Source organism: Bacillus rossius, chromosome 11 (assembly GCF_032445375.1).
Source record: "Bacillus rossius redtenbacheri isolate Brsri chromosome 11, Brsri_v3, whole genome shotgun sequence".
NCBI classification, from domain to species: domain Eukaryota; kingdom Metazoa; phylum Arthropoda; class Insecta; order Phasmatodea; family Bacillidae; genus Bacillus; species Bacillus rossius.
In genome coordinates this window covers 39,913,053-39,936,876 of record NC_086338.1, presented here as the reverse complement: position 1 = coordinate 39,936,876, position 23,824 = coordinate 39,913,053, and the positions used below count along the sequence as shown (strand labels likewise).

At 41.1% G+C, this 23,824-nt stretch overlaps 1 protein-coding gene across 8 annotated transcripts in view; it reads left to right on the top strand.

Moving 5' to 3' along the window:
• Positions 1-5,628: 5,628 nt before the first annotated feature.
• LOC134536848 (bromodomain-containing protein 8) overlaps positions 5,629-23,824 on the top strand; it is a 53,509-nt gene continuing 35,313 nt past the window's right edge. For 2 of the 8 annotated variants that reach the window (XM_063376870.1, XM_063376866.1), the window contains exons 1-9: positions 5,629-5,705; positions 8,073-8,284; positions 8,636-8,838; positions 10,079-10,211; positions 10,902-11,035; positions 16,331-16,464; positions 17,881-18,012; positions 19,013-19,208; positions 22,929-23,147. In XM_063376870.1, the coding sequence (XP_063232940.1) occupies positions 8,199-8,284; positions 8,636-8,838; positions 10,079-10,211; positions 10,902-11,035; positions 16,331-16,464; positions 17,881-18,012; positions 19,013-19,208; positions 22,929-23,147 (1,237 nt within the window). In that variant the 5' untranslated portion in view covers positions 5,629-5,705; positions 8,073-8,198. Of the gene's footprint in view, positions 5,788-8,072; positions 8,285-8,635; positions 8,839-10,078; positions 10,212-10,901; positions 11,036-16,330; positions 16,465-17,880; positions 18,013-19,012; positions 19,209-22,928; positions 23,148-23,824 lie in introns of all 8 variants that reach the window. The other 6 variants (XM_063376869.1, XM_063376863.1, XM_063376868.1 and 3 more) reach the window with 4 other exon arrangements.

Below are 23,824 nucleotides of genomic sequence, written 5' to 3'. Positions count from 1 at the left end.
TATTAGTTAATAAGTTATAAGCAAAATGAAAATAGCATTGAATCTTATGAGGTTAACGCGGGTTGCGTAGTGCCCCTGAAACACTGGAGTGGCCTCTTAAGAATTCAAGTATTTTTTGAAAATTTTCACTTTGGTTGTTTCATCATGTGATATGGTCGGTAATGTGAACTCTTTATTATTGTAAGAATGTTTTTAATTTTCACACCAATATTTCACGTTTACTCTCGCTGTTTCTCGAACTGTGGACCACTGGTTCACATTTAATTTTTATTATATTGTAATGCCTACAGGCATAAGGACGGGGTGGAACGCCATAGCATGGCAAGGATTGCGAACGGGTATTTGTAACACAACAACAATTTTTAAACAATAATAAAGGTTTAATAAAACTTAACAAAAATAAATAACAAGGTGATCATTACGTAACAAGAGTTTGACACACACAGCAAAAGTTAACGAGCCATTATCAAGGCTACAAAAGGTTAGATTTTACGCCGGCGAAACGTAGTACAAAACATGCGCGGTCCCATTAAGGGGCCTCGAAAGAGGGCGTCGCAAGGTAGACGCATTTGAAACTGCCAAATTACTAGATTGCCAAAATGCAGGGAAAACCCACTGCCTTATGCGCATTACGTGCGTTACAAAAGTAAGTTACATCATCTTAAAATGAAAATTTACTATACGTTTTACGTACGTCGACGACTCAGGGGAGAACAGTTACAAACCAATGAAGTTAAATTAAATCAAGTTACATGAAATCCAAAAGAAATTTTCCAGGTGGCTATCGAAAGGGAATTTAGACAAAACACACAAAATTCAATAAACGTTTACATTATGGCAAGGGCCACCGCCTTACTCCAACTTACATTTTCTTTCCCCCGAGGTCGCGCACGTCGTACAAAGTTAAAGACTAACTGACTGACTACATGCTGGCTAACAATTACTCGAGCTCTCAAAAGAGACTAAACGAGATCAGACGAGCTAGTTGATACAAGTAGAACTAGAAGAACAAGACCGAATAAATTGAAAACGTCTGCTTTTATAACATATGTGCCGCGCAGCGCGCATGCGCCGAACGGAGGAGGAGAGGGGAGAAGCAAGCAGGCATACACTAGGAGGGGGAAGGAAGCAGGGGACGACGAGCCGCCGCCCGCGCAGACGCGCGGTGTTTGAAAGAAGCGGCGATCCTAACGCTTCAATATAAAATGATTTTATTTAAAATATTAACCTAATTTTTTTTAATTTATATGTAAAAATTTCATCTCTCGAAGTGTTCCATTTCATTCAAAGTATCGTATTACTTTCAAGGCCAAAGTAAAAGGAAGTGATCAACGATTGAGGTCAAGGTTGACGATTTTCAAGATGGCGGCCAGTCATTCACCCGCACCCTGCACTCGACTGAATACTGCGGCAGACTCCCCATGATTATACTACTGACATTTTCTTTATTAGAGCTGTACATATACGTATGCACATTATTTTTTTAATAACCTCACTTACAGTGTACAGTTTCCAAAAATTGTAATTAAATATCACGTTTTCACATTATGTTTTTTTTAACTAAAAATGAAGGATACATTTTTTTTATTTAATGGATATTTATAGGTACGTGCTTTTGATCTGCCTACTTCGAGACACCTAGTGTCGTTTAAATTTACTAAAATATGACACTTATCAAATGTTCTATTTTTCAAGAGCTGTCAAATTTGAGACAACGTTACCTGGCACCGACTATAACCTACGGCGGCTGATTTGTGTGATAATTCCACGCTGAGAACACGACGGGATTTTCGCGCGACTCCAGGGAGCCAACCAATTTCCCGTCCCTGCCATCTGCATTTCAGATACCCTCCCTACTTGTCTTCCCAGGTGTGCAGGCCCAAGGAGGGCGCGGGGAGGGGGGAGGGGTCCTTCACAAACTTCTGCTGCGTCCGAGAGAGGGTTGATTAGCATGGCAATTAGCCGGCCACGCGGTGCCCGGGAGAGCGGCGGCTTGACGTGCAATAGGGGTCGTCGCAGCAGCTCTTCGGGTGTTGAAGTCACCTTTATCCCCTTCCGAGGAAAACGTCTTCCTTCCGCCTCGCCATACACTAAAGCTAGGTGCTCAGTTTAAAAAATATATATATATATATATGTATGTGCGTGCGTGGAGTCCACGCTCGATGGAAGTGAAACTTCTTGTTTATTATATTATTAGCAAGGGTGTCGCCAGAGTGGTACGGGGGGGGGGGGGGGGGGGGCAGTTTCCTCCTCCTAGAGCCCTAGAGATTCAAAAAAATGTAGCCAAATGCAAAAAAAATACATACTTTTCCCACAACTTGCCGCCCCCCCCCCCCCCCCCCCCCCCCCAGGCCATCGGCTGGCCATCGGCTGACGACGCCCTTGATTATTAGTTATAGGAAACACAATTAATTCTCTTTGGTTGAGGTCGCAGATCAAAAAAAAAATTATGTTCACGTATGGGAGTGCTACAATATGCTATTGCGCAAGTCTGAAAGTGTAGAAGTATACAAATATGCAAGCATGCACACTAGGCGAGTGTACGGGTGTAAAGTGTGCAAATGTAAAGTATGATAGTGCGCAATCATTCAAGTGTGCAAGAATGCAAGAGTACAAGTATGCGAGAGTGTCTTTTGCAAGTGTGCAGTATACAATAAATTGTGCAAGTGGGCAAAAATGCAAGTGTGCATATGTGCAAGTGTGCAGTATACAGTTTTGCAAGTAGGCAAAAATGCAAGTGTGCATTAACTTCTGGCATTCCATAATACCATAAACTATACTTTAATGAAACCAAATTTTAAAAAATCAAACTATATAAATTTGATAACACCAAAATATTTTTTTAAAAAAAATGGTGTCTTTCGGTATGTAACATATTTAAACTATTCAATATACCACATCATTCAGTGATCAAATAAGAGATTTGGGGTTTAAGTGTGCGTTGTTGTATTGTCATTGTGTTTGTCCAAATTATTTTTGACTCATCGTCCGGGTTCCTCTGTTTGTCGTTGTGTTGCCCAAGACTGTTGTTTGTCTGTGTTTACTGTTCTTGTCGCAACTGTCTCGATGATTTCAGCCCGCTGTGTTTGTCTGTGATGCGAAATTTTTCTTACCAGTTCCTCCCACGGAATGCAAGTGTGCATATGTGCAAGTGTGCATGTGTACAAGTATGCAAATGTACAAGTATGCAAGTATGATGCGTCATTTCTACCTCTCCCCTGCCGTCTCCTCCTCTACATGTTTCCCCCCCCCCCCCCCCCACGTACCTAAATATTCCCCTCATGTGATCTGATTTTCGTAACGCTCCAAAATTTTAGCTCCCTCAGCAAAGAAGTTTCACTTCAAAAAAATTAGCAGAAACAGTACGTCGTGTGCACAAGATTTGGTCGCCAATTTTTCGAACCTAATTATTCACAGTAACGCACTTAACGGTCGTGTGCATGAGAGGGAAATGAACTTTTTTTTTATTTATTTTACGAACACATTTCACAACAGCTAATGAGAGTAAAGTATGATGGTCGGCCGAGATTTCCCAATACTTTATTTCATGTATCAGTTTGTAATTGATTCGTGCAAAATTATGCCGTAATGACGATAATTTCGGGGTCAATGGATCATGAAACGAAAAAAAAAATGTGACACTTTTTCGGAAGACGCACAATGTAACAGCTGAAATAGGTTGTCTTTCTTTGAAATCTACCTAACTAGAGAAAAATATTTATTACTATTATTTTCATGATTTCAAGGCTGGCAAAATTAAGCCAGTACAATGGCATGCGAACAGAAATTTTTATTCACTCTGCTTTTAGCTAAGGCATATATTTTTGAGTTCTAAACAAATCCAACTTAAACAGAAAAAAAATTAACAGTAAGGATTTTAATGAACAAACACCACAGAGTCACTTCAGAGAACTGTTTAAATCAATAAAGATCCAACCCATTTATTTTATTTTTATGTTTATATCCATTTTATATAACAAAACAACCAGAAAAATTGCAATAAATTTCGATTGCTTTCATTATCAAACCAGAACAAACCCCAAAATACACACCAGCGAGTGTTTCTGCAGTGGCTTTAAACTTTATAATAGCATTTCATATTTCATAAAACAAATTCAAAACTAAAACAAATTTAAATAAATATAAGAACACTTATTCCAAATGAATGGAGAATGGTAGGGCCGTGTCTGAATTCTCCTGAAGCTTGGATGTACATCATGAGGAGGGGGGGGATGGGCAGAAGGGCCAGCCCCACCTGGAATTAAAAAGCCCCTTTCTGAGGGGACCCTCTTGTGCTTGAAAATTCTTGACTGTGAAACGGAATTGATAAACGTACATGTCAAACCTAGACATTATAAAAAACTTTCTGTGCATTATTTTTTTTTGTTTATCGCGTGCATACACATATAGGCTAAAATATGGGCAGTACACAACGTACAAGCACCTTATTCAGAGATGTCTTTTGTCGGTTATAACCCATGCGCAAAGATTAGGTTGCACTTAACACTCTTTTATCACTGGTTCACAAACCAGGACATGTTATGGGTGAAACTGACACGTACGCTCGGCCACACACACGCCCTGGTGGGGTGCCGATCCGCCAGAATAAGTATCTAAGCAAACTGCGCGCAGGAGGGTCACCCGGCAGTTGAGCTGCAGCCGGAGCCACGATGGTTAGTGTAGACCAAGGCTCCCGCTTAATTACTCACTGAACATAATAACTAGATCTAAGTTGCAACACCGAGGTCTCTCCCGCGGCACAAACCTCATGCGCTACTGACCGCGGTTGGATGCATAATGCCGGAGACGGTGAAGGGCCACGAGATGGGCGGGAGCATCCTCTCGCGCCAATTTCATGCAAACAAATCTTGACTATTCTTACGTAGACTATAAGAGTCCTACAGCATTCTTTTATAATTAAATGGCATTGAAAATCAATTTAACAGGTATTATGGTTTACATGATTATTTATGTTTGTGAATAATTATTGGCTGCTAGAGCCAAATGGAAGCATGTTCGTCACTTGGATTATTCCACTGAATATTAGGTACATACTTATACTTCCCCCATAAAATAACAATGAAGGTGGTACCCACAAATAACTAGTGTTGATTTACTATAATGCCCTGAAGGGGCCACGCACATCCTTACAGTGCACTTTTCTATTTGGAGTTTTTCAACCAGATTAAAATTATAAATACTTCCTTACATTCACTGGGCCCTCCCTACCGTCATCCACGGGCCCTACAAGGGTGTGTGCCACCAGCGGGGATGGATATTAGCGGTTTAGGGACCGGGCTTAGTAACCATAGGAGGTACGACGTCAAAATAATTTTTTTCTTTGTGCATCACAGAGAAGAATGAAAAATTACGAATAAAATGTAATTTTGATTAGTTCTTTTTTTTATCCAAATGTTATTGTATATTGTTTTGCTGTACAGTAGCATAAACTGACTCATGTTACTTATTATGAGTCTTTATTTTTGAAAAAATATATTTAATACAGACAACTTTTAAATGGGCAATTTTTTGTTATCATTACGTGTCGTTCACAAAGAAGTGAAATTGGTGGGTATTATTATAAAATATCGGAACGTGGTCATTTCATGGTTGGCATCACGGCCTTAGAACTTTCTAAGACCGTGGTTGGCATACATGTACGAAAAAAGAGAGAGAGAAAGAGAAAACAAATATTGTTTGTTTATGTAGGTATTGACAATTTTATTAGTTTTTATAGACAATAAAGAAGATGTAAAGTTAAAAGCTACATTTATTTGGTAACAACAGGTAGAAATCACGAATGTTATGTTTCTTTATTTATTAGGCTTCTCATGTATTGGTCTTATATTACGTCTTTAATTAATTTTTCCACAACTAATTATGATTTTGGACAGGTGTTGAAGAACATTCACCCTCTTTAGAAAAGACTTGTTACGATGTAATTACGGTCTTCGATGCAATGCAATAATGAAAACAAATAGCTACACTTGCATGGGGTGTAGCCAGGTTTTCATATCGCGAAGGATATTTTAAGACTGCCAATCGTAAATTTTTATTGCATCTGCGCATGGTATTTTCGATGATTTTGAAAAGTCGTGCTGATCCGAAAATGTTATTTTTGTGGGTATTTTTTTCTATCAAGTATCCAAGTGTATGATCCTGTATATATTGATCCTGTGGTGTATAAGGCTTTCGGTTTTAATTTAGTATGTCGAAAGATCCTGAGTAATTGTTCCGTATCATGTATACAAATTCTTCCCTTCATCCCGATGGCATAAACCTTTATATATTGAACTTGTGGTACATGTTGCTGACTGTTTTAATTTAGTACGTCAGAAGATCCTGGACATTACAAAAAAAAATGAATAACAAAATATCAACCTATCAAGTCAATTCTTGTGGAAATTTTTATTTTGGTATCAAACTTAAGATCTTAATTAATTTTATATCACAGTATCTATGTGTATAGGATGATACCATCAAAATTAAGGAATAAACTTAGATACATGACATTATTTGTTTCTATTGTGATTGTTGAACCTTCATTTGGTCAAGATCTGTCAACATAATAAATTAAAACATAAATAAATATGTACCACAGGATCACTATATAAGGGAAGGGATCATGCCATCAGGATCAAGAGATGAATTTGAATATGTGATATGGAACTTTTACTGATGGCTTGAAAAAATTAATCTGTCCATCTGTCTAAAGTTTGGTAACTTTGTAAGTTTGAGAGATGGATGAAGTCATGTGCAAAATTTTGTAGGATTCCAAGTGGAATGAGGGGCTCTAGGGATAATGTTTATCGTTCCCATTTCATAACTACGATTTTGCAAGTGCAAGTGGATCCACATCAAAAGAAAAGGCTTTTTTTTTTTTGGGGGGGGGGGGGGGATATCTGCAACCATGGACAAAATATTATACTCTCCAAGGTTTTTTCAGGCCAATTCTTTTTTATAATAAAAGATTTTGATCTTTGTTTAATTATTTAGCTGCTTCCATAACTATTTTTAACCGACTTTTGACTACATTGTAAAGCTTTTATTTCAAACAAAAATTGTCAGAATCAACTAATTAATTATACATTGTACAAGTAGCTGTTAACATGTTCAAATAAATACTAGAGTGAATTAATTGATTGAATTTAATTCTCAATAGTTGGCACCATTTGAATGGAAAAATATCATGACTGATGAGTGGAATGTTCTAAATCGCTCGGCGGCTGATGGGCTATTATGATTCCGGCCTTAGTTGAATGTAATAAATGTAACTGTCCTAACTTAACCAACCTTTCACCTTTGTTATCATTTGTCTCATTTCTATACTTGTCTTATGGTTCTTAGTGTATGAGGTTAGGTTATCACACTTGTTACTGATGGTTGCAAAATGAAATGTTTTTGGATTGATTGAGCTACCTGCATTAAAAATAAAACTTTTTAATACATATTGAATAAGTAATATGTAATTACTGTAGCTGACATAACTAAACCATATTTTACTGTATTTTTTATTATTTGTCTCATTTGGTTTTCACCCCACAATCTAAATGGATCTATTTCCTAAATATTGTAAGTATAGATATTATTAATTAATTTCTGGTGTTTGATATTTTCTGGTGGCACCACTAAAGTAAAAAATTACCTTAGTTATTTTAAGTGTGACAAGAAAACGAAAATATATCTCCATTTTGCAGAATTTTTTAGGGGAGTTAGATTATATCCTGATATCCTTGGCCCTGAAATTGCTCTTGCATTGTTGACAGGTTACATATTTGCTTGTTTTTTATTTGGCCTTTGATAGCCAGGATAACTGTTTCTAATGATAATAATGTCTCAACAATACTCTATGGTATTCTGACTCAACATTTTATTTTGATTATGTAGTTAATTGCTATATTTTATGTATTTTTTCCTTACAATTCTATTTTTGTATCAAAAGCTTTTAAAGTTGACCTGTTTTGGAAAAAAATTATTGTGTTTTTTTATTATTTACGTATTTTTTTTGTAAATCTTAAAACTAGGTAGGTAAGTACTGTTTGTGTGATTGTCTTTCAACCTTTGTGTTTCAGCTACAACGCAATTTGTCACAGCTGCTACATATATCTACACTATTACCAGCTGCCATCAGCTAATAGTGTTGCTATCCTGAGAGTGATATAAAGAGGCACAATTTAATTCTGAATGCAGGTGCCGCAATGAAGGCAGTTCACATGGACTTGTGGTCGATAAAGGAGAAACTATGCCTTGCATCGGCCGTCGTGCAGGAAGGCGAACAGGATTGGTAAATAATTTTTTTACCACATCATTTAGTGCACTCGGCAAAAATCCTTGTTCCATTGTGACAAAAATAAAATGCTGGAGTGTCGAAGTAAAAACAATAGTTATATAACAGTAATGAAGTTAATAAATGATACCAGACCCTCTGGAAGTTTTGCATTTACTACTTTCTCATTTTCAGTTGTTTTTCTACCACTTCTTCCTTGTATTTCATGTTGGTTTGTTCATATTAGCCAATATTTACCTCAATTTTCTGTTTATGTATGTATGTATTTGTGTGTGTGTGTGTGTGTGTATAAAAGTGGACAATAAAAATCCATACAGTAATGACTTGCTAACTTGCTCTATTTTACAGGTCAGCTGTAAGCCGTTTGCTGCAGCCATTTTTAGAACCGAACCGGCCGCCTGATTGGTTTTCTGAAAGTAACTGTGCCCTGCAGTACAATGCTCTGTTGGAGAAAGTCGAGGTGCCGCGACGCAAAAAGCGTTCTGGTCCTGATAAAGGAGATGCGAAAATAGAATCTCCGGGAGAGATCATCAAGAAAAAGCTTACAGATGGTTTGTGTGTGATATTTTGGCTTTATGTAATTTTATTTCCAAACGTGTACTAGGGTGTCGTGGCATTGAAAGGTTATATAATTTTTTTTTTTTTTTTTACTTTATTCTGAAATAATTTTTAGTTTTATTACTGCTAGACAACTAAGTTAACTCACACAAAATAATTAAAATCAAGCTATAGCTTAGTCAGCGAAGGCAAAATAGAGGAATTTACGAAGGTAAAATAGGTAGGGGATTAGTTTATACAGTCGCAGCGGAAAGATAACTGCTCTCTGAGTTCTTCCCCCATCCCCTTTTTTTCCAACACTTTGTAAACAAGTCACCCCGCTGGGCGACAAGAAATTCTAGGAAAAGCCTCCCCCCTTCTTTCCAAAACGAAACCACTCCAGCACTCAACCGTACAGCTAGTGCTATGTATTGAGGACATAAGGAACTACGCATGCTGTGTTCTTTCCTTTTCGCGCTCGGCAGAAACTCAGGCTCTTAGCCTGAGATGCTCGCCTAGTCATAGCTGTATTTGTGTCAGGGCGGGATGATGAGTGTGACACTCACTGGTGCTTCCAGGGCGGTATTTCCTCTGAACTGGTGCGCAGTCTTCTCGACGTGCATGTTACAACTATGAGACCTGGGTGGTAACCATTACATTAGTTCCTTGTGTATAAATGTTTCTCTGAAAACATATGTTCTAGCCATTTGAACATTACTGTAAATACAATTCATAAACAAAATACGCAAACAGAACCACTCATCCGCCTACAGCGAATTCTTTAATGCTTGTTGTGACTAGACCCCATTCTAATATCTTAAGCAGTTTACAAGTTGCATGGTTTCTTATTGAAGCTCTGTACACTGCATGTGTGGTTAGGTAGGCGGGACCCTTAAAAGCCCTGGTTCTGTCTTCATTCATTCATTCTTTCTTTCATTCAGTGGGGTGTGAAAATACAAACACAAAATTTATTGTCTTTGTGAAGCAATGATTCTGTTACAAAATTGTTTTTTTTTTTTAGAAACATGCATGTTTTCAGGGACATAACAAGTAAATATGTGTTTCAGTTTTACTCAAGACACTATTCTGACCTTTGAACTTAATGATTGCCAAAGCAAGTGTAATATGTCATTGGAATATTCACAAAGTTTAGTGCATTTTTAGTTCCCAGAGATACATGTAAATGTTTTCTCCAAGTCAGTACATGCCTGTCCAGTGTAGAGCCAGAATTGCATTGCAGTTGTTGTATTTCAGAACGCATCGAGGAACTGAAGAGACTTATGCAGTTGGAAAAAGAGCAGTATTTGAAAGACAAAGAAGAAATTGTGCTTATAAACTGTGGGTACTTAGACGATCAGCTTCCAGTCATGTGGGCGGAGATTCAAGAGTAAGTGTCAAAAGCCTGTGATGTTGTAGCTCTTGGTTTCACCTGCATTACATTTTATAAGGTTTGTTTATCTCAAGTTATCACACCTGTGTCTTCAAGCCAAATTACCTTTTTGGCTTTGTCACTAAAAGATCAGGATTTCATACTACGTGATAACGTATTGAGAAATACAGAAAATGTAGATTATGAACTGCAAAAATTTTCATTTCAAACGATCTCTTGGATGGACTTCACAATCTAAAGAATTTCTTGATAACTACGAGAGCCATCTGCTCATAGGCAACTGACTTGTGCGATGGGTTTACTTGGATGTCTGTCCTTCGGTGCATCTTTTGATGAGAGTTGTTACTTCAGCTCAGGGTCCCCCAAATAACCTGCTGCGGATTGGAGAAATGCCAATTGTAAAATGAATCCTTCTATATGATATACATATATTTTATTTTATTTTTTATTTAGTTTCAGTTTCATTTAGTTAATAAATGCTATTTAGAGCAGTTTTGTTTGCTAATTCACTGTGCTTTTGTGACAATTTTATGTTCGCGAAAGTTACAGTAATAATGTTGTGTAATGATAGTGAAATCAGTTTTAATTTACTTACAGTACATGTGAAATATCTGCAATGTGTTTTTTTGCATTTCTGTAGGTACATTTAATACATAATTGCATTGTGCACTATTTTTTTTCCCCCAGGGAGAAACAACAAAAGGAGCATAAAGCCAAACTGCATGCTCAGTGGCTCAAAGAGCGAGAAGAAAGACAAAGGAAGATAGAGACAGAACAAGAATGGAAGCCACCAATTGTGATGGGAAGAGTCCAGGAAAAGAGTAATTTGATGCATTTGCATTTTTCACAGTTCAATTATTTTCCTACAATATGTATATAAGAAAAATTTCTTTGTGCCTTGAATTATTGCTATCACAATATAATTAGTTATGAAACCTGTAATACTAGTATATATTTATGGTGTTTGTTTTATTTTCAAGTTAAATAATTAGGCAAAATTGCTTATCAAATTGTGCCGTTTTAAACGATAATTACACTATATGCATGATGGTGTCTGGAAGATTAATCATCATGTAATAAAATATATCTTCTATGTTCTGTTCATTTGAGTATCATAATGTGAAGTTCAATAAGTGCTTTTTTTTGTTGGACTGTGTGGTAAACTATAGGAACCGAAAATCAACATCTTATTTTCAACAGCTTTTGAATCTTGACCATTGTCTATTGTTTAGTTTTCAAAAGAAGCTTTTTTAAAAGCATAATATATAATTAAGTTAAATGTCTGAAGTTAATAGGGAATGGTTGCTTCACAATATTTCTGCTGAGAATTTATAGGAGTCCGAGCCAGTTGAGTGGAGAGACAATATTTTATGGTGAATTTTGATAAAACCAAAATAACATGAAAACCATATAACACTGAAATTCAATCAGAATCAGGAATTTAATTAGCATTTTAATGAAACTGAACTCAAATCACAAAAACATAATATTTCAATGTATGAAAGTCTATGAAAGTCGTTTATTTAGTTAAAAATTTGTTTTCAAACAATTCCTTTGTTATATGCCAGTAATGGTGTTGTCCAAGAAATTCAAACTTCCCAGTTGCAAGAATCATTCGAAGAATGCACAAAGTTTGTATAAAAATGTATAGACCAAATAGATACAAAAATATCAACTTTCCTTCAATCTTACATCACTTAATAACTTATTTTTATTATTCTGAGTAAATTTTCCTACATATGCTTTCAAAAATTATTTATAGCACAAATAGTGTTTGTTTAGGTACTAGTGAAATAAATGTTAAGAATAATTTTGATGCCATATTTGTTTATAACACACTCCCTTTATTAATAAAAAATTTTATAAAATGAAACCTTAAAAATTTCCCTCTAATTCAGTGGTTCTCAAAGTGTCTCCCAGGGCTTACTGGTGTACCCTAGAAAATTTCCTGGTGTGCCTGGAATATCAAAGAAATATGTGTCCGGATGCAAAAATTAAATAAAGTTACTTTGTTATACCATTTCATTACGAATATACTACTTCTATTTTGTTACGTCATTATTATGTGTTTGATTTAGTCTACAGGTTTAGCTCGAACAATACTTAATAATTGTTATATTTCACAGAAATATATACATGGTGTGCCTACAGTATGAGATATAGAACCACTGCTCTAGTCACTGGTCCGTGGTGTGTGAAACGGACCGGGCGACATGGACCCACTGCTCTAGTCACTGGACCGTGGTGTGTGAAACGGGCCGGGCGACATGGACCCACTGCTCTAGTCACTGGTCCGTGGTGTGTGAAACGGGCCGGGCGACATGGACCCACTGCTCTAGTCACTGGTCCGTGGTGTGTGAAACGGGCCGGGCGACATGGAACCACTGCTCTAGTCACTGGTCCGTGGTGTGTGAAACGGGCCAGGCGATATGGACCCACTGCTCTAGTCACTGGTCCGTGGTGTGTGAAACGGGCCGGGCGACATGGACCCACTGCTCTAGTCACTGGTCCATGGTGTGTGATACGGGCCGGGCGACATGGACCCACTGCTCTAGTCACTGGTCCGTGGTGAGTGAAATGGGCCGGGCGATATGGACCCACTGCTCTAGTCACTGGTCCGTGGTGTGTGAAACGGGCCGGGCGACATGGAACCACTGCTCTAGTCACTGGTCCGTGGTGTGTGAAACGGGCCAGGCAATATGGACCCACTGCTCTAGTCACTGGTCCGTGGTGTGTGAAACGGGCCGGGCGACATGGACCCACTGCTCTAGTCACTGGTCCGTGGTGTGTGAAACGGGCCGGGCGACATGGACCCACTGCTCTAGTCACTGGTCCGTGGTGTGTGAAATGGGCCGGGCGACATGGACCCACTGCTCTAGTCACTGGTCCGTTGTGTGTGAAACGGGCCGGGCGACATGGACCCACTGCTCTAGTCACTGGTCCGTTGTGTGTGAAACGGGCCAGGCGACAAAGACCCACTGCTCTAGTCACTGGTCCGTGGTGTGTGAAACGGGCCGGGCGAAATGGACCCACTGCTCTAGTCACTGGTCCGTGGTGTGTGAAATGGGCCGGGCGATATAGACCCACTGCTCTAGTTACTGGTCCGTGGTGTGTGAAATGGGCCGGGCGACATGTACCCACTGCTCTAGTCACTGGTCCGTTGTGTGTGAAACGGGCCGGGCGAAATGGACCCACTGCTCTAGTCACTGGTCCGTGGTGTGTGAAACGGGCCGGGCGACATGGACCCACTGCTCTAGTCACTGGTCCGTGGTATGTGAAACGGGCCGGGCGACATGGACCCACTGCTCTAGTCACTGGTCCGTTGTGTATGAAACGGGCCGGGCGACATGGACCCACTGCTCTAGTCACCGGTCCGTTGTGTGTGAAACAGGCCAGGCGACATGGACCCACTGCTCTAGTCACTGGTCCGTGGTGTGTGAAACGGGCCGGGCGACATGGACCCACTGCTCTAGTCACTGGTCCGTGGTGTGTGAAATGGGCCGGGCGACATGGACCCACTGCTCTAGTCACTGGTCCGTTGTGTGTGAAACGGGCCGGGCGACATGGACCCACTGCTCTAGTCACTGGTACGTGGTGTGTGAAACGGGCCGGGCGATATGGACCCACTGCTCTAGTCACTGGTCGGTGGTGTGTGAAACGGGCCGGGCGACGTGGAACTACTGCTCTAGTCACTGGTCCGTGATGTGTGAAACGCGCCGGGCTTTATGGTCCCACTGCTCTAGTCACTGGTCCGTGGTGTGTGAAATGGGCCGGGCGACATGGACCCACTGCTCTAGTCACTGGCCGGGCGACATGGACCCACTGCTCTAGTCACTGGTCCGTTGTGTGTGAAAAAGGCCGGGCGACATGGACCCACTGCTCTAGTCACTGGTCCGTTGTGTGTGAAAAGGGCCGGGCGATATGGACCCACTGCTCTAGTCACTGGTCCGTGGTGTGTGAAACGGGCCGGGCGACATGGACCCACTGCTCTAGTCACTGGTCCGTGGTGTGTGAAACGGGCCGGGCGATATGGACCCACTGCTCTAGTCACTGGTCCGTGGTGTGTGAAACGGGCCGGGCGATATGGACCCACTGCTCTAGTCACTGGTCCGTGGTGTGTGAATCGGGCCGGGTAACATGGACCCACTGCTCTAGTCACTGGTCCATGGTGAGTGAAATGGGCCGGGCGATATGGACCCACTGCTCTAGTCACTGGTCCATGGTGTGTGAAATGGGCCGGGCGACATGGACCCACGCTCTAGTCACTGGTCCGTGGTGTGTGATACGGGCCGGGCGACATGGACCCACTGCTCTAGTCACTGGTCCGTGGTATGTGAAACGGGCCGGGCGACATGGACCCACTGCTCTAGTCACTGGTCCGTGGTGTGTGAAACGGGCCGGGCGATATGGACCCACTGCTCTAGTCACTGGTCCGTGGTGTGTGAGGCCGGACGACATGGACCCACTGCTCTAGTCACTGGTCCGTGGTGTGTGAAACGGGCCAGGCGATATGGAACTACTGCTCTAGTCACTGGTCCGTGGTGTGTGAAACGGGCCAGGCGATATGGAACTACTGCTCTAGTCACTGGTCCGTGGTGTGTGATACGGGCCGGGCGACATGGACCCACTGCTCTAGTCACTGGTCCGTGGTGTGTGAAACGGGCCGGGCGACATGGACCCACTGCTCTAGTCACTGGTCTGTGGTGTGTGAGGCCGGACGACATGGACCCACTGCTCTAGTCACTGGTCCGTGGTGTGTGAAACGGGCCGGGCGACGTGGAACTACTGCTCTAGTCACTGGTCCGTGGTGTGTGAGGCCGGGCGACATGGACCCACTGCTCTAGTCACTGGTCCGTGGTGTGTGAAACGGGCCAGGCGATATGGAACTACTGCTCTAGTCACTGGTCCGTGGTGTGTGAAACGGGCCGGGCGACGTGGAACCACTGCTCTAGTCACTGGTCCGTGGTGTGTGAAATGGGCCGGGCGATATAGACCCACTGCTCTAGTCACTGGTCCGTGGTGTGTGAAACGCGCCGGGCGATATGGACCCACTGCTCTAGTCACTGGTCCGTGGTGTGTGAAATGGGCCGGGCGATATAGACCCACTGCTCTAGTCACTGGTCCGTGGTGAGTGAAATGTACCGGGCGATATGGACCCACTGCTCTAGTCACTGGTCCGTGGTGTGTGAGGCCGGGCGACATGGACCCACTGCTCTAGTCACTGGTCCGTGGTGTGTGAAACGGGCCGGGCGACATGGACCCACTGCTCTAGTCACTGGTCCGTTGTGTGTGAAACGGGCCGGGCGATATGGACCCACTGCTCTAGTCACTGGTCCGTTGTGTGTGAAACGGGCCGGGCGACATGGACCCACTGCTCTAGTCACTGGTCCGTGGTGTGTGAAACGGGCCGGGCGACGTGGAACCACTGCTCTAGTCACTGGTCCGTGGTGTGTGAGGCCGGGCGACATGGACCCACTGCTCTAGTCACTGGTCCGTGGTGTGTGGAACGGGCCGGGCGACGTGGAACCACTGCTCTAGTCACTGGTCCGTGGTGTGTGAAATGGGCCGGGCGATATAGACCCACTGCTCTAGTCACTGGTCCGTGGTGAGTGAAATGGGCCGGGCGATATGGACCCACTGCTCTAGTCACTGGTCGGTGGTGTGTGAATCGGGCCGGGTGACATGGACCCAATGCTCTAGTCACTGGTCCGTGGTGTGTGAAACGGGCCGGGCGACGTGGAACCACTGCTCTAGTCACTGGTCCGTGGTGTGTGAGGCCGGGCGACATGGACCCACTGCTCTAGTCACTGGTCCGTGGTGTGTGAAACGGGCCGGGCGACGTGGAACCACTGCTCTAGTCACTGGTCCGTGGTGTGTGAAATGGGCCGGGCGATATAGACCCACTGCTCTAGTCACTGGTCCGTGGTGAGTGAAATGGGCCGGGCGATATGGACCCACTGCTCTAGTCACTGGTCCGTGGTGTGTGAGGCCGGGCGACATGGACCCACTGCTCTAGTCACTGGTCCGTGGTGTGTGAAACGGGCCGGGCGACGTGGAACCACTGCTCTAGTCACTGGTCCGTGGTGTGTGAATCGGGCCGGGCTGTGGCATTGCAGTGCAGAGCCTCCAGAGGCGCCGGAAGGCCCAGCGAGCGGGCAGGCGACGCAACAGCAGTCCGTCCAGCCCCAGCAGCGAGCCAGACAGCACCACCGTTGACAGCCCCCTCCCTCCGGACCTCCTCAGGATGGACGTAAGTCCACGCGGCACCCAAAATTCACATGTGGGTTGCATTACATTTTTTACACTAAAAATTGGCATTAAATATGCGACCCATACGTGATTAAATTCGGTATTTAAAGGATTCGAAATTTAAGGAAAAAGATTCAAAGTAGATTAAAAAATTGGTCTGTAAAGTTGGTTTACGGACGATAGTTTAACGTGACGTCATAACAAAACATTGATGAAATGATTGCATACCTTTATGAATAAAATTGAATCATTCTTTTATTGAATTATCACTATTTCGTATGGATACAAAGAAGGAGTGAAATGAAATCTACAATTTAATTGATTTATTTACTTTTATTTGCACTCATTAGTTCAAATATGTTTATTACTTTAACTAACAGATTATTTTAACTATAACTTTATACATGTTTGTAATTTAACTTCTTCCAATCTGTGTTATTCTGATAAGGATAGGACGATGATAGGAAAAGTAGGAAACGAATGGGAGTGTTTCAAGTTTAATGTGCCTCGAAAAAGTCAAATTGATGGTTGTTCCAATCGAGTGGAAGAGAGATACATGCGGCACAAGCGTACAATGAGCGTAACGGGACAATGAGTCATCCCTTTTCATGCGTGCAGCCGGCGTTCATCGATTTATTAGACGTCACGTCAAAAGTTCAAAACTGATAACCTGTGAAGTTTACTAGGCCAATTTTTTTCCTCATACCTATCCTGTTACTATTCCCCAATATATTGCACTTTTAACATGTAACTATATAAATAACATTACAATATGTATTGATTCTGGAAACTTAATTTGTGAAACAAACCATCTAAAGGGTAGAATGTTTCAACACCATAATTAATATTTTTCATCTATTGTACATTATTTTATTTTTGACCCAAGAGGGGTGTATTAGAGGTGCTCTCTGGGATTCAAATACCAGATTCTGATTCGAGAAAATCAGGATTTGACCTATCACTGATAAATGCTGAAAGCAGTAACGCCGAAATAGTCTGCTTTGAAAATGAGATTGAGCTGGAATTCAAACCGTGCAGTCTTGTCTCTGCGTGTGGTTATTGTGGAGCGGTGCCGGGCGTGTGCAGGGTGACAACAGTTGGTACTTTCGTACTAGATCTAGTACTTTTATAACTTTTTTAGTGGTTTAGTACAGATCTAGTACATTTTTCTTTAATATAATGATATTATTGTAACTCCGATATGTTTTATTATTAAGCGTAATTATTTTTTTAAAAAAAACTATGGAATGTATGCGTGTGTGTGGTGTGATATATTTAAGTTCGAGCATTGCAATGTCATAATAACTTGTTAAATTGTTAAAAAAACCATAACAAATTATAATTTAGTACTTTTTTCTCGCCTAAGTTGGTACGAAATATTTTTTCCCTTGTGGACAGCCTGGGCGTTGTGTCGCAGGTTTTGCGGGAGGAGTCGGTGGACCCTCAGCCCAAGGTGAGGGTCCTCGCTCCGGTGAGCTCCGCGCCCACCCCCTCCTCCCCGCTCCTCACCAGCCTGCTGAAGAGCCCGTCGCCTGCCCCGTCGTCCCAGGTGAGGCGTTTTTCCCTCTATCTCTCTCTCTCTCTCTGTAGACGCTTGCAAAGCTTGGTGTGATTTTCATAACTGTGTGAACATTTTTCTTTTTTTAAATTTGATTTTAATTTTCATACAAATTCTAAAATACACTTCGATATCAATATCGACTTTAAATTATGGATGTGCCGATCAAATCTTCAAATATCATCAAATCCTTAGTGTTCTAATGATTCAATATTTTAAGGGAAAAAAAAAATTTCAAAAAATAAATTTCAAATGAAAATGGATTGGTGTGGGGATTTTTTTTATTTTATGAGAGTTTTAAATTCATTATTTAAGAAATTAGGTACTGTACGTGGTTTTTTTTCAATGGCAATAAATATTTCATGTTACTAGTTATAAAAACAAAAAATTATATATATACTAATTAACTAAGTAGTCTCTTCAATTTTTTGGGTCATTTCTGTAGTGGTTGCAAACTGTTGATTGTATGCTTGTTTTCAACTTGTCAGGAACATTCCAGATTGCGGAATTTTTTACTTTCTGAACCGTAGCCATTCTGCTGTTAACTGTGTATGTTTCGAAATAATGAAGTATTGCTTTTATGTCAGGCCCTTTCATTTTTTTTTAACTAGAGACATACACGTTTACACCATGCAACAGTGACTCATTCTCGCTTCACAACTCACGTCAATTCATTAAGTATACATTATATTAAATATAAATATTTGGAGATTGTCCAGTGGAAATTATATTAACATTACATTGTGGAGTTAGTATTACAAAACAGCATTTATAAAAATAAAAACAAAATTGGACTAAAATAAAACCATGGAATATTGTCTCTAATATAAAGTAATTTGATGTGATGTAAAAACTTTTGTCAGGAAATTTTAATAATGGTTTTAAAAAAAAGTCGTGATAACTGGTTTGCTAAGTAGGTCTAGGTAGTATTTGCAGACAGCCTGTCGAACGGCTGGGTCCGAGAGAGAGATGTGCGTGTGTGCCGTGCCAGGCGTCCATACTCCACTCGGCGATCACGGCCCAGAGGGGGGCCTCGCCGACCATCGCCAGCCTGCTGGGCTCCGCCCCGGGCGCCGTGCCGCCCCCGCCCAGCGCCGTGTCGCCCAGCCTCAAGAACCTGGTGTCCAGCGCCATCGCCCACGCCTCCGAGGAGCAGCTGAAGCCCCAGGGCACGTCTCCGTCCGCGGGTGGGTCCCGCCTAGCGCTTACTGTGTCACGCCCACGTGGTCGCTGCAAGGCTTAGACCCACCCGGTTTACGAACCGCGCATTGGGCCAGCTTTGAATTTCTTGCGTTTCAGCTTGCCTTTCTGCCTTCCTTATTTCTGAAGTGTACAAAAAACTTCTAATAAAGACACATGAAGTGTATATAGAAGGCACAATTTTTGTTGTGTAGTGAAACTTCTTTGCTGGAAGGGCTACAATTTTCAATCATAACGAAAACTCCAGTCGCACATAGGTACATTGTGGGGGAATCAGTAGAGGAGGAAAGTGCATCAGCGGCGACGCCGCTCCAACAATGCGTGCACTAGCGGTCGAATGGGGGGGATAGGTACGGAGCATAGCATTCTGTATGCTAGTTGTAACGGTTGGAAGGGGAGGCGGCAGTGATGCTGCGGAATTCTCGTAACGCTGCTTGTGTTTCTCTACACCTAAGTTTTTTTTTTATGATATACGCATCCTTACTATTCTCAATTATTATCCCTTGTTCTATAAATAAATACTAATAATTTATCTCCCTGTACCTAACAAGCAAGAAGGTTTCACTTCTGTCATGCATGGAATCCACGCACACACTTTTGTTTTATTGTATGTATCACATTTTCACTTGTTAAACTTTTGCTTAGTGAAAGAAAATACCCTTTACAAATAAAATTGTTCAAAATTTCATATGTTTTAGTGATGAACATGAATTTTCAAAAGAAATGTGGGGAAGAATTTTTTTTTTTTTTTTTTTTTTCTCATGTTCAACAATTTCAAGTTCTAGGATTCATAACGTCTTCAGGCTTTCGTGGTTTATAAATGACCATGGTTTTCTTTTGTTGGTTGTGTCGTTGCATTCCTGGCATGGTTTATAGACTTGGCCTTGTAGTCTATTGGGTTTTTTTTATATTGTTTTACATCGCATGTTCATATGCAGAAACTAAGGCAATGGAACCTCTGAGATTTTGATTGGGCTTCAAATCACTTGGGTACAAACTGTTCATTTTTAAATATACCTGTCTGGAATTATTTTAAATCCTGTAAATATATTGATATAGATTGGGAAAAAAATAGACCTAAGCATAAATAAATTTGAAAAGATATTAATATAACATTCACACTACCATCACAATCAAACAAATTTTGCCTGATGCCTCTACCATATTTTGTGTGAAATAAATATATTTAAAGACTGAAATTAATTATTTTAAAATTTAAAAAAAAAAGTTCAGTTTAAATATTTGGTCTGTTTTCTAAAGAATAATAATAATTTATAATAATAGTAATTCTTGCAGTTATTTTTCGCATTGGTACCTAAAGTCAGCATGTATGTGCACTTTTTACAAAATGCAAAATTTTGCAAGTAGCCTTATGTTGTAGTATGTAGTATTTACTATTTTTTCATCCGCATATTGTATTTCAAACTTGTGTTTTCAATATGTGGTTGTGGTAAGTTGTGTTGTATATATTATGGGCTGTGCAGGGTTACTTAATCGTATTTACTTGACTACATGATTTCATTTTTGATTAGTTAAAAGATAATATATTTTCAGTTTGATTCAAATTAGGGAAGCAGTACATTTAAATACATATATCTGTGTAGTTTGTGAAAAGTAAATAAAACAAACAATTTGAATATTAAAGCTAAGGTATTGTAGCATTTCAAGCAAGTTAAGAATATTAAAATAAGAGTTTGTGTAGGTAAAATGTTAACATTCTGTTAACAGTTGAATGTTTCTTAATGGTACTACATAAGAAAAAATCAACTTTGCTAATTTCAGGTGGCAATTATAATAAAATCCTAAATATTTGTATGTATGTGTAAATTTTAATGGAGCATGTTGTTCTATTCGGGTAAACACGGTCTTACAGAATACTGTGTGCAGACGTTTGCTTGCCATGTGTTTTGTGGGGGTGTACCAATATCATTACTGAATGTGGTTGCCGATTATCAAGTTACATCGGAAAGGGTGTGTACGTTCCTTAAAATACCTTAACAGTCCTTAATTTCCTAATTGATATTCAAGGGCCCGTAAAATTACTTATATTCTGCTATGGTCCCCGAAAGTTCTTCACTTTTATTAACTATTACATTAAAAGGAAAAAGATTTTGGATTGTTGCCAAAGTTGGTACTTGAAATGAAAGAAGGCCCATTTGTATACAGGCATTGCTGCATCTGAAGCACCTGTAGTCTTTCACTATTGAGTTAACTTTATCAAGTTCAATGTGATTAGAAAAACAATTGTCAAAAATAAACACCTGCTATGTGAAGTCAAAAGCAATCATAAGTAAATATTTTCAGTTTTTATTATTGTTCCAGAAATACTGTAACCGGGTATGGTATGTTCTACTTAAAATTATGCAGTTGAGTATATTAAATTTTTGATGCAGTGGTATTTGATAGATCCTTAAATTTTCTTCAAATTTTTTTTTCTCCCATAGTAGTACAAACCGTGTAGCATGAAACTCGTTGTTTATGCCAATTTTTTTCAACAGCAAGAACATTTTTGCAGAATCAAAGCAGCTTGAATTGAAAATATCTTTCAAAAATATTGTTTTCAACTCTCCTATTTCAGTTCCTTAGACAGGTTAGCCTTGAAAAGAAACTCAAAATGATTTATTTTTGCAGCAATTAAATGAATAATCAATTGTAGTTTGTATAGTGGTTGGATTATCAGTGGTGCTACTTATTGTGCTGATGGAAGATTGTTTACCAGTAAGGCTACATTGGATCTAAGATTAGGAAAGGATACAGATGTACCATAAGCAGTCAGAAATTAAGCTTTTTTTTTTCTGATTTTCACGTACATACCAATATGGAGGATGTTTGTTTATATTTGTATCAGCTGTTCTAGCCTGCTTTTATTAATGACTGTAGTTAAGCTATTCGGGAGAAAATTATATCAAAATATTACTGTTTAATATGTTTATATATATATAATAAAAATACAAAACAAATCTTCATAACACAATTGTAATGATGTGAGTTGATATTTTTCTCCAATTGTCACCTCCAATACAATTTCAGCTGATACATTTGTAATCAAACGGCCACCATATCGGTATGTGTAGTACACTGATATCCCTCACTCGTTTTGGCTTCACCCCCTTCACGGACCTTAAGGGGCCCGCCTCGTCAGGGGTGTATGTGTGTTAGTGAGGCCTGATGATAAGTGCGACGCTCGATGGTATTTCTAGCGCGGTATCGCCTCTAAGCGCAAGGCTCTGAATTGACGCATAGTCTTTTCGTCGTCACAAGATAACTGTGAAATTTGAGCGGTGACCGTAACATTATATGGCGGAGGAATGAAGATAAAGGTGTAATGCAAGTCCCTTAAGTGCTTTTAAGAATCTGTACTGGTTGTTTCACGACAAAAAATTACTCTGAAAACACGCGTTTTAGCCATTTTAACTCTTCTAGAAATACAGTTTAAAAACATGATCCAAAATTAAAAGTACTTTTCGGGCCTCAGCGAACTCTTAAATGCTTTTCGTAAACATACCCCACTCGGATATCTTGAGTAGTTTTGAAATCGCGTTGTTTTTCCAGAAGCTCTGCGCACCGCCTGTGTGACCAGGTAGGCGGAGCCCTTAAGCTCCATCTGTATATTTCCCTAATCTCTGACGTTGGCAGGTTGTGTTCGGTTACGCCCCCCAGAGTCATGTCCTGTGGGTCCCCCCCCCCCCCATTCCCCCTCTCTCCAGGCGCCCCCACGCTGTCCATGTTGCTTGAGCTGCCGCCCAGCCTGCCGGGCAAGCCCTTGCCCGAGCTGCCCAGCGTCGCTAGGCAACCCGCACCGCAGCCGATCCAGGCACCACAGACACCATCCATGCCACCAGCTCCACCAGCTCCACCAGCACAGCCCCTCCCAACACCACCACCGCCACCACCACCACCACCGCCACGCCCCAGCACCACACCAGGTGAGCACCCCCCTGTACCCGCCCCTGCGCTCCCCCTCCCTCCCTTCGCCCAGGGTGTGTACATCGTGCATGAAACTGTCCACTGATAGTGTTGCGTGTATTCTTTTTTTTTTTTAATTTATTCATAGTGAAAATGTTATGTGTGTATATGTATGTGTGTGTGCATATACACACACACACACACAGGGCCACAACTAGGGGGGGGGGGGGGGGGCATACGCCCCGGGCGCAAAGCTGTGGGGGCGCCGAAATTGCTTGCATCTTAATTCCTTCCTACTACAACTGGTAACTGGTAAAAAGTTTTTTAACTTGCATGCCAGGAATGTCTAATCTGATTTACAATATAACGTCTCAACATAGCACCCATTTTTTCCGTCGGAGGGCCCCGGACCCCCCCCATCCCCCCCCCCCCCCCCCCGCTTTATTGGCGTGGTATGTGCAAAAAAAAGAGGAGGGGGGGGGGGGCGCATGAATCCATTCATTCCCCGGGTGCCAGAGACTCTAGTTGCGGCCCTGTACACACACACATATATATACACACACACCTTTTTATAGAAATGTCCAATTAAAATTGCTACTTTGTGGTGTATTCACTTGCAGTTGAACATATTTTTTTGCAGAAAGAAAAAGAGGTGTGCTGGAATAAATTACGCTGTGAAGCTAAAATTGTACAAGCC